The sequence below is a fragment of the Falco rusticolus genome, chromosome 5 (assembly GCF_015220075.1).
Source record: "Falco rusticolus isolate bFalRus1 chromosome 5, bFalRus1.pri, whole genome shotgun sequence".
Classification (NCBI taxonomy): Eukaryota; Metazoa; Chordata; class Aves; order Falconiformes; family Falconidae; genus Falco; species Falco rusticolus.
This window is the reverse complement of record NC_051191.1, coordinates 75,145,074-75,157,871: the sequence shown is the minus strand read 5'-3', so window position 1 is coordinate 75,157,871 and position 12,798 is coordinate 75,145,074. Positions and strand designations below refer to the sequence as shown.

Genomic DNA, 12,798 nt, shown 5'->3' with positions numbered 1-12,798 from the left:
CCGCTGGCAGGGGGGTCCTGGCGGGCTGCCCGGCAAAGGAGGGGGGGGGGGGGGGCTGCGGGGCCGCCCGCTGCCCGGGTCTGGGCGGGCACAGCGCCCGGTACCCCGAGCTGGGGGGAGCCCGGTGCCGCCCAGTGCCGGCGCCTGCTGGCGGGAGCCGGCGGGGCAGGGCCGCCCGGTGCTGCCGGCGGCAGTGATGTGGCAGCAGGTCGGGTCACGTTGCCGGCCCTGTGCTCGTACCAGTGCGAGACGGGATTAGGGAGGCGGCTGTCGGTGCCGCCGCCGGCGGGGGGCGGGGGCTGCGCGGGCGCGCAGGGGCGGGGGGGTTCCCGCCCCGCCCCGTCCCGGGGCTGCCGCGGGCGGTCGCGCTGCACCGGTACAAATCATCCCCCAATGTCACCCCCTGCGCCCCGCGGGGATGCAGGCTGCCCGTCGGCAGGGCAGCGTCAAAATACAGATGCCTCTATACTGTATGTATACGTGTTTGTGTGTGTGTGTGTATATACATGCATATGCACACGCATCCGTACGTACGTAAAGAGCGATCGTGCCGCTGCCTGGCGCTGCGGGCAGACCCGGTGCCGGCCGAAGGTCGGGCAGGATTGCTGCGGGGAGCCGCGGCGGCCGGGCGGTGTCACGGCACGGCAGAGCTGCGGCACGGCGGCGCCGAGCCAGGGAGCGCCCCGGGCTGCCGCCGCGCCGCAAGAGCACGCGTGTGCGCCTGTTCTGCCCACGCATCCCGGGATGTATAGAAAAACCTATGCCAAACGTGACCCCCTACCCGCGCCTCTGGGAGAGAGGGTCGATCCGCCGCGGGCACGTTTTCCACGGGCGGGTTACCCTCCCCAAACGCAAAGAAAATTGTAAAAACAAAATTATAAAAATCAGAAAAGCGCAGCAACGCTGACCGCAGCTACGGCAGCAGCAACGGCGGCGATAGCGGTAACACGGGGGAAAGCCGCTGCCTGGAGGGGCGGACCCCGGGCCGACGGCGGGGACCCCCCCTCGGCAGCCCGCGGAGGGCCCCCCCCCCGCCCGCCCGCCCCCGCCCGCCCCGCCCCCCGCCCGCCCGGCGCGCGCCGCACGTGAGCCGGGTGCGGGGCTGGCTGGCGGCGCGCGTGCCCCGCGGGCAGGCACGGCGCGGCGCGGCGGCGGGTGCAAACTCGCGGCGCAGCGTGTGCTGCGGGCGTGTGCGCGGGGAGCGGGAGCGAGGCGGGCAGGGGGAGCGGCAGCGGCGCAGGCAGGGGGGGACGAACTGCCGCACACTTTCGCCACTGCACGGGAGAGGGGGACGGAGGCTGCATGTGCGCAGCGTCGCTCGCGGATCTCCAAAGACTGATCTCAGCATCCCGCAGGCTCAATCAGAAGCAGCGACGAAACATCAGCCGCTGCCAGACATGGATGAAGGAATCTCCCGCTTGCCGGAGCGGCAGCTGCTGGAGCATAGGGATTTTATAGGGTAAGGCGCCAGGGCAGTGTCTCCGTCTCCTGTCTCTACGGCGCGGCGTTCCGTCGTCTGGAGAAAGTGCGGCGAAGCGCTGGCAGCAGAGCCGGCTCCCCGGCGGGGCGCGGGGCTCGCCGCCCTCCGCGGGCGGACCCGGGCGATCCCTCGCCCGGCCCTTCGGGCAGAGCGCTCGGTGTCTGCTCGCCCACTCGAGGAGGTGCTGGGCTATAGGTCTCGCTCTTGCCGGTGCTGGATCTTTGTGTTTTTCTCCAGGCTGGACTACCCTTCGCTGTATATGTGCAAACCCAAAAGAGGCGTGAAGAGGGACGAAAGCAAGGTAAGTAAGTTTCTCGGGCTGTTCTCGCTTAAGCGCTTAATTGGGGTTCGCTCAATTTTACGGCGCAGCTTCAGTGCCAGGAGCATCCCCGGGGGGCACCGCGTTTAACTTCCCCCCCGAATCGCGAGCGGGTTTACGAGCGAGCTGGCACGGCGGGGAGAGCGGTGCCTTGGCGATAATTTGCGCGGCATGTGGTCGGCATGACATTTGTTTTGGTTTTGATCGTCGTTCCGGGGGACTCTGTCTAACGCTGGGCTTTTCCGGATTTCGCTAACTAGGAAACGTACAAACTGCCACATAGACTGATAGAAAAGAAGAGGCGAGACAGGATTAACGAATGCATTGCCCAGCTGAAGGATTTACTGCCCGAGCATCTGAAATTGACGGTAAGGTGCAGAGGAGGGTAGATGTACACGCAGATGCAGGCGCCGGCAGCCTGCCCGCTGCGCAGCCCCCGTGGTGGCGGGGGTGCGGGACGCCGGGCTGCCCGCCCGCCTGCCGGCTGCGGCGGCCGCCCTGGCCGGTTAAGGCCCCTCGGGGCCCGGCTTCCCCGAAGTTACGGAGGCGGCGTTTGGCGGTGGCCGAAGCGTGCCGGGAGGTAGCCGAGCCGCCCCCATCCCTTGCCTTTGCAGACGCTGGGACACCTGGAGAAAGCGGTGGTGCTGGAATTGACTTTGAAACACTTGAAAGCGCTAACAGCCTTAACGGAGCAGCAGCACCAGAAGATCATTGCTTTGCAGAACGGTAAGCGGGCCCCGGGGGGCGCCGCCGCTGGGGCGCACCGAGGGCGGGGGGAGGCGCGGAGCGGGGCACTCGGCGCCGGAGCCACGGGCAAACGCTGTCCCCTCGGTCTCCCCCGCAGGGGAGCGGTCCATGAAGTCTCCCGTGCAGGCCGACCTGGACGCCTTCCACTCCGGCTTCCAGACGTGCGCCAAGGAAGTGCTGCAGTACCTCTCCCGCTTCGAGAGCTGGACCCCCCGCGAGCAGCGATGCGCCCAGCTCCTCGGCCACCTGCACTCCATCTCCTCGCAGTTCCTCCCTGGCCCGCAGCTCCTCTCCCCGCCGCCGGGCCCCCTCAGCAAGGGATCCTCCTCCTCTTCCTCCCCGCCCGCCCCCCTCTGCGCGCCGGGCCACAAGCCGGAGGGCCAGGCTAACTGCGTGCCCGTCATCCAGCGGACTCACGCCGCCGAGCTGAGCGCCGAGACCGACACGGACACGGACAGCGGCTACGGCGGGGAGGGCGAGGCGCGCCCCGAGCGCGGCCCCACGGCGGCGGCGACCGGGGGGCCGCTGCCCGCCCTGGCCATCAAGCAGGAGCCGTCGGGGGACGAGGCGCCCCCCGCGCCCAAGCGGCTGAAGCTGGACCGCGGCGGCAGTCCCCTGCCCGGCCCGCCGGGGCTGGCGGCGCGGGGCTCCGAGGCGGCGGCGGCGGCGCTGGTCAGACCCGACGCCGCCCTGCTGGGCTCCCTGATGGCCCTGGGGGCGGGCGGCGGCGGGGCCCCCTTCGGACAGCCGGCGGCGGCCCCTTTCTGCCTGCCCTTCTACTTCATCTCCCCCTCCGCCGCCGCCGCCTACATGCAGCCCTTCCTGGATAAAGGCAGCCTGGAGAAGTATCTCTACCCCGCCGCCCCCATCCCGCTCCTCTACCCGGGCATCCCGGCCCAGGCGGCCGCCGCCGCGGCCGCCGCTGCGGCCGCCGCTTCCTTCCCCTGCCTCTCCTCCGTGCTCGGCCCCGCCGAGAAGGCGGCCGCCGCCGCCGCCGCCGGGCTGCCCCCAGCGCCCCACCTCCCGCACCCCTTCGCTGCCGCCGCCGGGCTGGCCGCCGCCGCCGAGCCCGGCGAGGAGGCCGAGGCCGCAGCCGCCGAGGAGCCCGGCGCCGAGGGCCCGTGAGACGCCGCCGGCCGGGAGCCCCCACGGGCTCCCCGCCGCCGCTGCCCTCCCCTCGGACTGGCCGCCCCGCCGCGGGGCGGGGAGGGGCCGTTGGGCCGGTACCTGCGCCCCCGGTTGCCTACGGAGGGCAGGGCGGTGTCTGCCAGGGGCCGCGGGGCCGGGCCGGGCCGAGCCGGGTGGCGCCGGGAGCCGGCGGCCGTGGGGTGCCGGGGCCCGGCCCAGTGAGCGGCGCCCCCGCGGGGAGCCGCGCTGCCGAGGCGGCTGGTCCTGGCGGCGCCCCCGCAGAGGACCGTCGAGGATAAAATTTGCTACTCAGTATTTTTTTAATGTTCGGCTTTATAAATGCATACATATGTTAAGGAAAACAAAACAAAACAAAAAAGAAGAAGGAAGAAAAAAATAGTAAGGATACTTTTTTTTTTTTTTTTCTCTCTACAAGGTAACTTAAATGTTGCACCTTATTTGGAATGGGTTTATACAGTGTCCCTAAGTCCCACTTAGGAACTTGCACTTCTTGTCCGGGAGACCTGGGTGGGTTCGGGGTGAGGGCAAGGGGCGAGGCGAGGGGGGAAGGGCAGACCCCAGCACCCGTGCTAGCACTTTACTGAGAACCGCAGTGTGGAAGGATGCACCCTGAGCCCAAACCTGCAGTGCCTTGAGCACCCGGGGATGCTGCTGGCTCCAGCGAGTTTTGGGTGTGCAAGGGAAGGAGGGTCCGACCCATTATGTAACCTTGTGTTTATATATATATATATATATTATTTTTTTTTCTTTCGGCTAAGGTATACAGGTGTGGCAAGTGCATTGGTTCTCACCCTGTCTTTATTTAAATTCATTATGTTCCCCAGAGGTTTTTCCCCCACCCTTGCTGTATAAAATGAATGTTTCTGCACTGAACTACAAAAAGAAGCCCCCCCTCTCTCCCCCAAGAACACACAGAGCAGCTCATCAGCCTGAACTCATTTTATCCTCAATTCTGAGCGACACAAACTGGAGGCCGTAGGTGAACACCTCACTGTGCAATCAGAAACGATTAGACCAGTCGGGGTAAGTTTCCCATGTGGGTTCTCCCCTCATCCCATACGCAAATATCGCGATTTCCCTTTCTGGAGACAAACCAGACACCAGATAATCACACAGATAAAGCTTTTATAATAAGGCTTAAACCAAGACCTTGCCTAGATATTTTTAGTTTGTTGCCAAGGTAGCACTGTGAGAGATCTCACTTGAATGTTATGTAAGAGGTGAGACACAACAGCCTGGTGAGGAGCAAGCGCGTATCCGGGGTCTGTCAGTCCGTTCGGTGCATCTGCTGCTGCTGTTGCTACTGTTTGCCTCAAACGCTGTGTTTAAACAACGTTAAAAAAAAAAAAATCTTAACTAGCCTACAGAGTGGCTGTATGTAAATAGTTGTTAATACATCCAATTAATGATGTCTGACATGCTATTTTTGTAGGGAGAAAATATGTGTTAATGATATTTTGAGTTAAATATCTTTTGGGAGGATTTGCTGAAAAAGTTGCACTTTTGTTACAATGCTTATGCTTGATACAAGCTTATGCTGTCTTAAATTATTAAAAAAAAATAAATCCTGTCTGCAAGAAACCAGCTGTTTTAGAACAGTTTAGTATGTGATATATTAGAAATCAATCTTTATATTCAGTATTTTCCAGCACTCCATGAATTCTATTATCTAAATATTTCCACACTATTTTGTGATTAAAAAAATTCTTACTAAGGAATAAAAACTTTAATACACAAAATGGGGTTGTCTACTAATTAAAAATCTTACGATAATAGATAATAATGGGTGCACTGAGCTTCAAAACGTATGATTGCTTGGCTGATGATAATCATTTAATGCCTTTTCATATTTTCAGTCGGGGTTTGAATTTGCTTGGTTTCCTTTAATTCACTTTAGTAAAGTCTGTTTTAAGATGTGCATGTTTCAGAAAGCAAAGTGCAAAGCATGTGTGTGGAACATGTATGTTTCTTCCCGACAGCTACTTTTTCCCTCTCCTTTTCACAAAATACTCATCTTCAAAATTAACATTTTACAGCCCTGGTGCTGCATGGGAGCTGTCTTTGCTCACAATGAACAAACTTTGCGATTTGCCTGACAGTCTAATGACACATCGCAGTCTCTGGAGGAATGATGTATGTCCCAGCGTGGAAATCCTCTAAGAAAACCGAGCATTTGGCAGGGGGATGTGTGTGGTGGGTGTGTGTGGTGGGGAGCAGGAGGGGGGATAGAGTGGTGGAAATAGGCAAGTAATTCATAAGCATGGAAACCCAGCACCCTAAAGACTTGCACAGATTTAATATTTGAGCTGCAGATCACCTTTTCTTTCAAAAATTCTTCCTGTTGCAGAGAAATAAAATTAAGAAAACCCTCAGACAGTAGGCAATGTTTATGTAAGAGAAATACAAGGGAAGCGTTTCGTGCTCCCTCTGCTGGTTTTCCACTACCAGTGACTCCGTTTTTGGAGCTTCCCTGAGAATGAATGAAGTTGGAAAGCAAATACAATACAAAACTCTTAAGACACGTGTGATTCCAGCAGTCCTTTAAAGTATCGAAGGAATTATAAATGGGGTGAAAAGTAAGTGCTCCTTTTAAACCTTTCAAATGGGATTGTTAGGTATACGTCTTTTCACACAGAAGTTATAGTAATATTAATTCCTATTTGAAAGAGATACAGGAGGGCCATCTGCACACCTACCAATGGACACACAGAAGTGCTGTTTCCACGAAGTGATGACAATGGAGCAGAGGCTGTTACATCACATCAGCGCACCTGTTGAAGTTGGTTATTTGTGGGCTGAAATCCAAGCTTATCAAAGGTAACGGGGAAAAAACGCTCGGTCGTCTTTGGATCCTGTCCCTGTGCCTTGCGTTATCGCAGGAGCGGAAGTGAACGAGGTTCAACCCTTCAACTCGGTAACTCGCCAACCACTTTACTTTGACCTGCATACTTAACCAGCTTAACACTTGTTACGTGGCCAGAGTTATGCTGGGACAAACGTGCTCATATACTCCAACCCTTCATACTAGGGAGGGAATTGGCCTTACTGAGCACGAAGCTCTTCCTACTGTTTTACTATATGCACAGAAAGGGTGGAGCCACCAGCATGTTTCAAAAAAATTGTACCCCTCATGAACAACTTGCATAGTTTGAAACCTGAGCATGGGCTAGCTGCTTCATGTCTCTCTCAGATTTCCAGCCTTTGGGAATATGTATCAGTTTAGATTTCATTGGGCTATAAACCTAGATCCTTATAGGGTTTTATCAATTTCAGTATTTACCATGTACAATAACATTGTTTTTATTAGCCCTTGAATCAAATGTGCCAAATGACTTCACACCAAGTTCCAGCATCAGTGCAGTCTATTAAATTTTATTACATAAAGCATAAAGACAAAATATGTGTATTCAGATAATATGAATGCCTAACAAAAGCAAACACATGGAAAAAAAAAGGTTTGTAATTGAGGCTGATAACCCATTGCTGCTGGAGAAAAAAGGCAAATGACAGGAGGGACCCTAGTGTCAGTTTAAAATTATCAAATTCCAGGCTTCCTCGGATTTCTTTGGAGCCTAAATCAAATTGTATGTTTCGTATTTTCTCGAGGTTAAAAAAGAATCATATAAACATTGGACAAGAACCTGATAGGTTTAAACATACATCCACTTCTGTGCAGTAATACATATTATCAAGACTTGTTATTTCCTACCTACTTCCTACAACTGTATGACATATAGACCCTCATCCACACTTCCCGAGTGCCAAGGGTGCAGGACTGGGTGCTACATTTATTGCATGCACCTGAGTACATACTCGGTTTTCTCATAAACCACATGATAAGGGATATAAGCTGGTGAATGTATTTTCTTAAGCCATAAACTCTGAAAACAGTATATTATAGTGCCATGAAAGTCTGTTATAGTATGTTAAATAAACACAGCTGAGATCAAGCCAATGGAAGGTAACAACATGCACATTCCACTAAAGGTCACAAAAATTTTATGTTTGGAAGGATTACAGTTGTGGAACTCAAATTGACCATCAGCCTTGTTTAAGAAAGGCCTGACCTACCAATTAAGTCAATGTGAATCCTTTTCTTGAGTGTAACGGGCTTTGGAGTAGGTCCTAAGTCTGTTTTGGGGCCTGTTTGTTTGTCTGTTTAATTTTCACCTGTAGTCAGGGCAGACTGAACGTCTTTGACATCCAGCAAGCCTGGGGACTGTGTGCAATGTGTGTTTCAGCACCAATAAATTTATAGCCTGCCCTGCACCCTGGGTCTCACAACCTATTTCCTTTTCCCTTCAAACATCAGCTCTTGGAGACATGTGATCTCTGCCTTCTTTGAGAAGTTTCCTGCCTGCTAGTTGCAGAAATGAACGTGAAAGCATGACCTCAAAGAAAGCAAGTAACAAAAATGCCAAATTTTCTCTCCGGAAAAAAAAAAAAAAAAAAAGGATTTTTTTAGAGCCGGTTTCACTCAAGAAGGTCTGAATCTCTATTTACTCTCTGGTTATACTGCAGTCTCAGGGTAGCTCACTGCAAAGCAGCAAGAGGAGCCAAAGGCTCACCTGCCACTAGCAGTGCTGTGCAAGTCCTAGACACATGTGGGCTGGATGTGAGCAAGGGTGAGCTGCCACTGTCACTTCAGTCTCTGCATCCTTCCTGTGGCTACAGCATTTCAGTCTCCAGGGTTGTCAATCTGTCACAAACGCTAAACTCACGGCAGCCTCAATTAGGCCGTGCCGCAGGCTGCGCAGAGCTGCCCTGCCCCAGGCCGAGCAGCAGAAGCTGTTCTGCCTCACTGAACTCACGGGGTGCCCAGTGGCAGCGCACCTGCTGCTGCCGCTGCTGCCCTTTCCTGGGGTGCAAGCATGCCTCTTCCTGCCTGGCACTCCCCAGAGGAGGCAGGTGACGCCTGGGACAGGTGGGAAGGTGTCATCTTGGTTTCGGAAAGCACAGACAGTGATCCCAGGCAGCTCTACTGGGCCATGGGGGAGGGGAGAGTTCTTAGTTCTGCCTCTATAAAGGCCAGTTGGTTGCGTGGGTTTTTCACTTCTATGTATTTTTAAAGCTTGTGCCCAAGTCATTCTCACAAATAAGCAATTTCTAAAGAACAACCTCAGGAAAAGAGCTGTGTAAATATGGCACCTTCTTACTCAGCAGAAAATTGGCTCCCCAAGTGTGTTTGGAGCGATACCTGCACTACAGAGCCAACTGAGCTGACATATACTGAAATGGATTCAATTTTCACTGTACTTTATCAACAAAATTGCTAAGGCTCCAGCCCTGCAGTCGGTGGCAGGCAGGCACACAGCTCTGCTTACGCATAAAGTTGTTTGCAAAGAAGCCCATCTATATAGGAGCAGTAGTCCATCTGCACGGTCCGAATTATGGCATTAAGGGTTTCAGACTTGGTTAAGAGCCCACTGAACTGAGTGGGCAGGTTTTGATCCTGTGAATAGTGGCACTGATTACTACTTCTGTGGTACGGAGATCAAGCTTCCAGTAAAGGCTGTAAGACTGGGCCCTAGGTTCCAGCTGCAGGACTGACTTTCCTCCTTGGCTGGAATATGAGTATCTCCATCAAAACCAAATGGGAACAACCATAAACCACCGAGGGCTGACTGTAACAATAAAGCAGCCTGAAATGCAGAAAAAAAGCTTTTCCGGGCAGAAAGATCGCCAAATGTGTTTGCAGGAGTAGCAGTCAGAGAAATAGAATGTATTTTTTACTATGCAAGTTGAACTCTTTTTATTCTGCAAGTATTGCGAGAGGCTGAAAAGAACAGCTCTCCTCAAGATGAAAATTTTTTTATGCTGTGCTTAAAAAGACAAGACTGTCAGCTCAGCCGATGTGCCTTCGTGCGGATGTCAGCAGAGGTGACAGCGCAGGGTACCTCGGGGCGTGAGGTCCCCTGCCCACCTGCCTCTGGTCACACGTAGGTGTTAGCGTGGGACAGCAGTCCTGGGTGACACCAGCCCAGGGTGCAAAGAGGCCATTTCGGTTATTCTGTCAGAGAACCGCCTGCGCTCCCTTCAACGCGATCCCCTTCAGAGTTCAGCCCAGGCACCCACGAGGCCGGCGACGGTTGGAAGGGGGATCAGACCTGCCGGGGAGGCGGGTCCGCCAGAGGGGAGGCCACCGCGCCCGGGGCTCGCCCTGAGCCCCGCAGGGCTCCGCGGGATGGCCGGGATGGCACAGCGGGCCGCCTCCGCCGGCTGCCGGGCGCGGGAGCTGCTCCCGCCCCGCTCCCCCCGCCCCGGCTCGCCGCAGCCCGCAGCGCGCGCCCGCCCCTCAGGCAGCCGGGGGCACCGACGGCGGCCGCGCGCGCACGGCCGTCACGCGCGCGCCCACGTGACGCCGCGCACGCTGCCCGGCACGTGCGCTCGGCCAGCGCCGGCGCGGAGAGTGGGGGCGCGGCGGGGGGGGGGGGGGGGCAGGGCCATGGCGGTCCCCTGGCAACGGCGCACGGCTGGGCCCCGCCCCGCCCCGCCCCGCCCCGCCCGCCGCCGGTCGCTGAGCAGGTCGCGTGTCTCCCGGTGGCGCTGCCGCCTGGCGCTGCGGGCGGCCCTGGGCGGCACCTCAGGCGCACCGGCCGTCGCCCTGGCCGGGCCCCGGTCGCCGCGCTGCTGGCCGGCTGGCCGCCCGGCGGCCTCGGGGCGCGGGACTGCCCTGCGGGTCGGGTCTCCTGTGCTAGCGGCAGCTGCGGGCCCCGCTGGCCTCTGCCCGCCCCGGGGCGAGGCGGGGCGGCTGCCGGCGGATGGCGCGGGGAAGGCGCCGCCGCGGGGGACGGCGTCCGCGGGTGCAGGGCCTCCCGGCTGCAGGCGGTGGGCAAACCCCTTGCACGGGTCAGTCGGGCTTTGGCAGCCCCGTGTGGGCTTCGTGGCTTGCTGGTCTTGCGAGGAAACGGGATTTGCCTTTGTCCTTGCAGGCACCCCCCGAGCCTGCCGTGTACCTGGGTTGAAACGGCACTGGTGGCCTGTGGACTGCGCAGAGGTAGTAACACCACCAATGTCACGGCAGATTCGGGGAGATGGTAAGTTTTAGTACTGCCTGAGGGCAGCATTCAGAGTTTAAAACAAGTTGGATTTGGAGTCCTGACATTCAAGAGGTGTGCTCGATGGATTCTGAGCAAACAGAATGCAGTGTTACACAGGCATGGACCAATTCTGCTTTCTTGTGCAGAAAGTAACACAGACCGAGAGGTCTGTAGCCCTGGAGGGCATCAGCTGGAAGGCTAATAAATGATGATCTCGGAACTCCTGAGTAGAAGCTGATTTTTTCACTTCTGATTTTTCTCAAATAGTGATGTTGTTACCGTGAAGTTCTATGGATATAAGCAAAACATGGTCTGTAGCAGAAGACAAGACCTCTTATTAGTAAAGCTGATGCCACTGGAAAACTAGACAAGCTTTCAAGCATCCCAGCCTTTTTGTAGCTTCACGAAAGGACTTTAGCACCAGGAGTGCTTGTCCCCCTAGCAGAATCTGCTACGCATTTTATATACCTGAGCTTTTTATTTATTTAGGAGCTGCCGCTCCACCCTCACCCTGCCTGTCATATATCCAGTCCTCCCACAAATGTGTGCTTCTGAGACATACCTCAGAAAGCCCAAGGCTGGAGGACTGTGAATGGCATCCCATGGACCTTTCTGCTTCAGCCAGGGAAAAGCATTGGTACCAGCCTCAGCAGCTCTTGTTAGTTTGCTTCCTGCCATGGCCAAGGGACCTAGAGTAGTCATCGATCTTGGCTGCACCATAATCATGCTGCTCCTTGCATGAAATGGTCTGGACACAAGAGCCGTCAGGTTCTGTGTGAGAGCCACAGCCACCCTGTGGACAGCTTCCCGGAACGGGAATTAACCACAGATGGTGGGACCAGAAGAGAGATGTACAAACTAGTTAATAGGACGCATCTGCACCCCCTGCTTGCTCTGGGCCTCAGACAATTATCACTGCCTTCTACTTGGATCTCGGGTCTAAAACCTTTCACAGAGGTAGATGCACAAATCAGTGTGTTTTTCAACAGATGAACTAGATTTGCTACCTTTATTTCAAAACTGTTGGCAGTGGCAGCACTCACCAGGTGGCAGGGGAGGCTGTGGCTGGAGGCACCTGTTGGACAGCACAGAAAGATCAGAAGATAACAGAGTCATCTGAGAGGAGAAACCTAGATTCCAGTCCTACTTTGCAGCATGTTTATGTATTTCATGCTACAAACCCACTGGAATAAAAACAGATCTTCACAGGAGCTGGAGCAGGAACTGGCATTCTGGTTTCCTCTTCCCCCAAGTGAAGACCTTAATCAATAGGGTAAAGCTATTTCTCAATAAGTGACTGCTTAATTCTTCTGTGCAAATGAGGACAAGATCCACAGGACAAACAGTACACACATCTCTGAGAATACCTGTTGCCCAGGGCCTTCCCACAGGGAGCGGAAGATGCAGAGGTCTGCATGAAGAGATCTCTTCCTCAAGAGATCCTTCCTTGGAGGAAGAATATTCAATCCAAATCGCCCACTGAGAGAGAAAGGTTCTAGTTACCGAACTATTACTCACGTGCAGGGCAGCTCCTCTTCCAGCCTCAGCTTTTTGTGTGAAGCGTGGTGCCCTCTGTTGTTCTTGAGAAAAGCTGCTGTGAGTTAGGGGACTGAAAGCATGAATGTGAGGTTGGTTTGGTTTTCTTAACAGATGCTCTGGTTTTGATATACAGGCTGTTTGCTGGGTCTGTCATGCTGAATGCACTGCAATTGAGACTTTGGTTTCCGGAGTGAAGTCAGGAAGGAGATACCTGTAGAGGGGTGTGTACCAACACAAGCAGGAAAAACTGTTTAATAACAGACTGCTTAAAAGGATAGGTGTGTAGAATAGGCAAGAACTGCTTATTACAGGTGCTACCAAGGTAACTGAAGAGTATGGGAATATGTATGGGCAAGGGTCAGAGTTAAGGCTGCCTGTGCATCCTTCAACATCTCCTGACATCTAAAGCAGGAGCTACCATGGCCTAACAAGCTGCCATCATTACATAATCCTCACCGGCACTCCTAGTCCGTCTGTGAAGAAAAATGTGTTTGTGTGAACCTGGGCTGCCTGTGTTCCTGCCC

The 12,798-nt window shown here is 55.3% G+C and overlaps 1 protein-coding gene across 1 annotated transcript; it reads left to right on the top strand.

Annotated features, from left to right (window-relative positions):
* Nucleotides 1–1,148: 1,148 nt before the first annotated feature.
* On the top strand, nt 1,149–5,434 carry BHLHE41 (basic helix-loop-helix family member e41). Its single transcript, XM_037390462.1, has 5 exons — nt 1,149–1,459; nt 1,718–1,781; nt 2,060–2,167; nt 2,414–2,525; nt 2,644–5,434. The coding sequence occupies exons 1-5, from the start codon at nt 1,398–1,400 to the stop codon at nt 3,669–3,671; spliced, it is 1,374 nt and encodes a 457-aa protein (XP_037246359.1). The 5' UTR covers nt 1,149–1,397; the 3' UTR covers nt 3,672–5,434.
* The last annotated feature ends 7,364 nt before the right edge of the window (nt 5,435–12,798 follow it).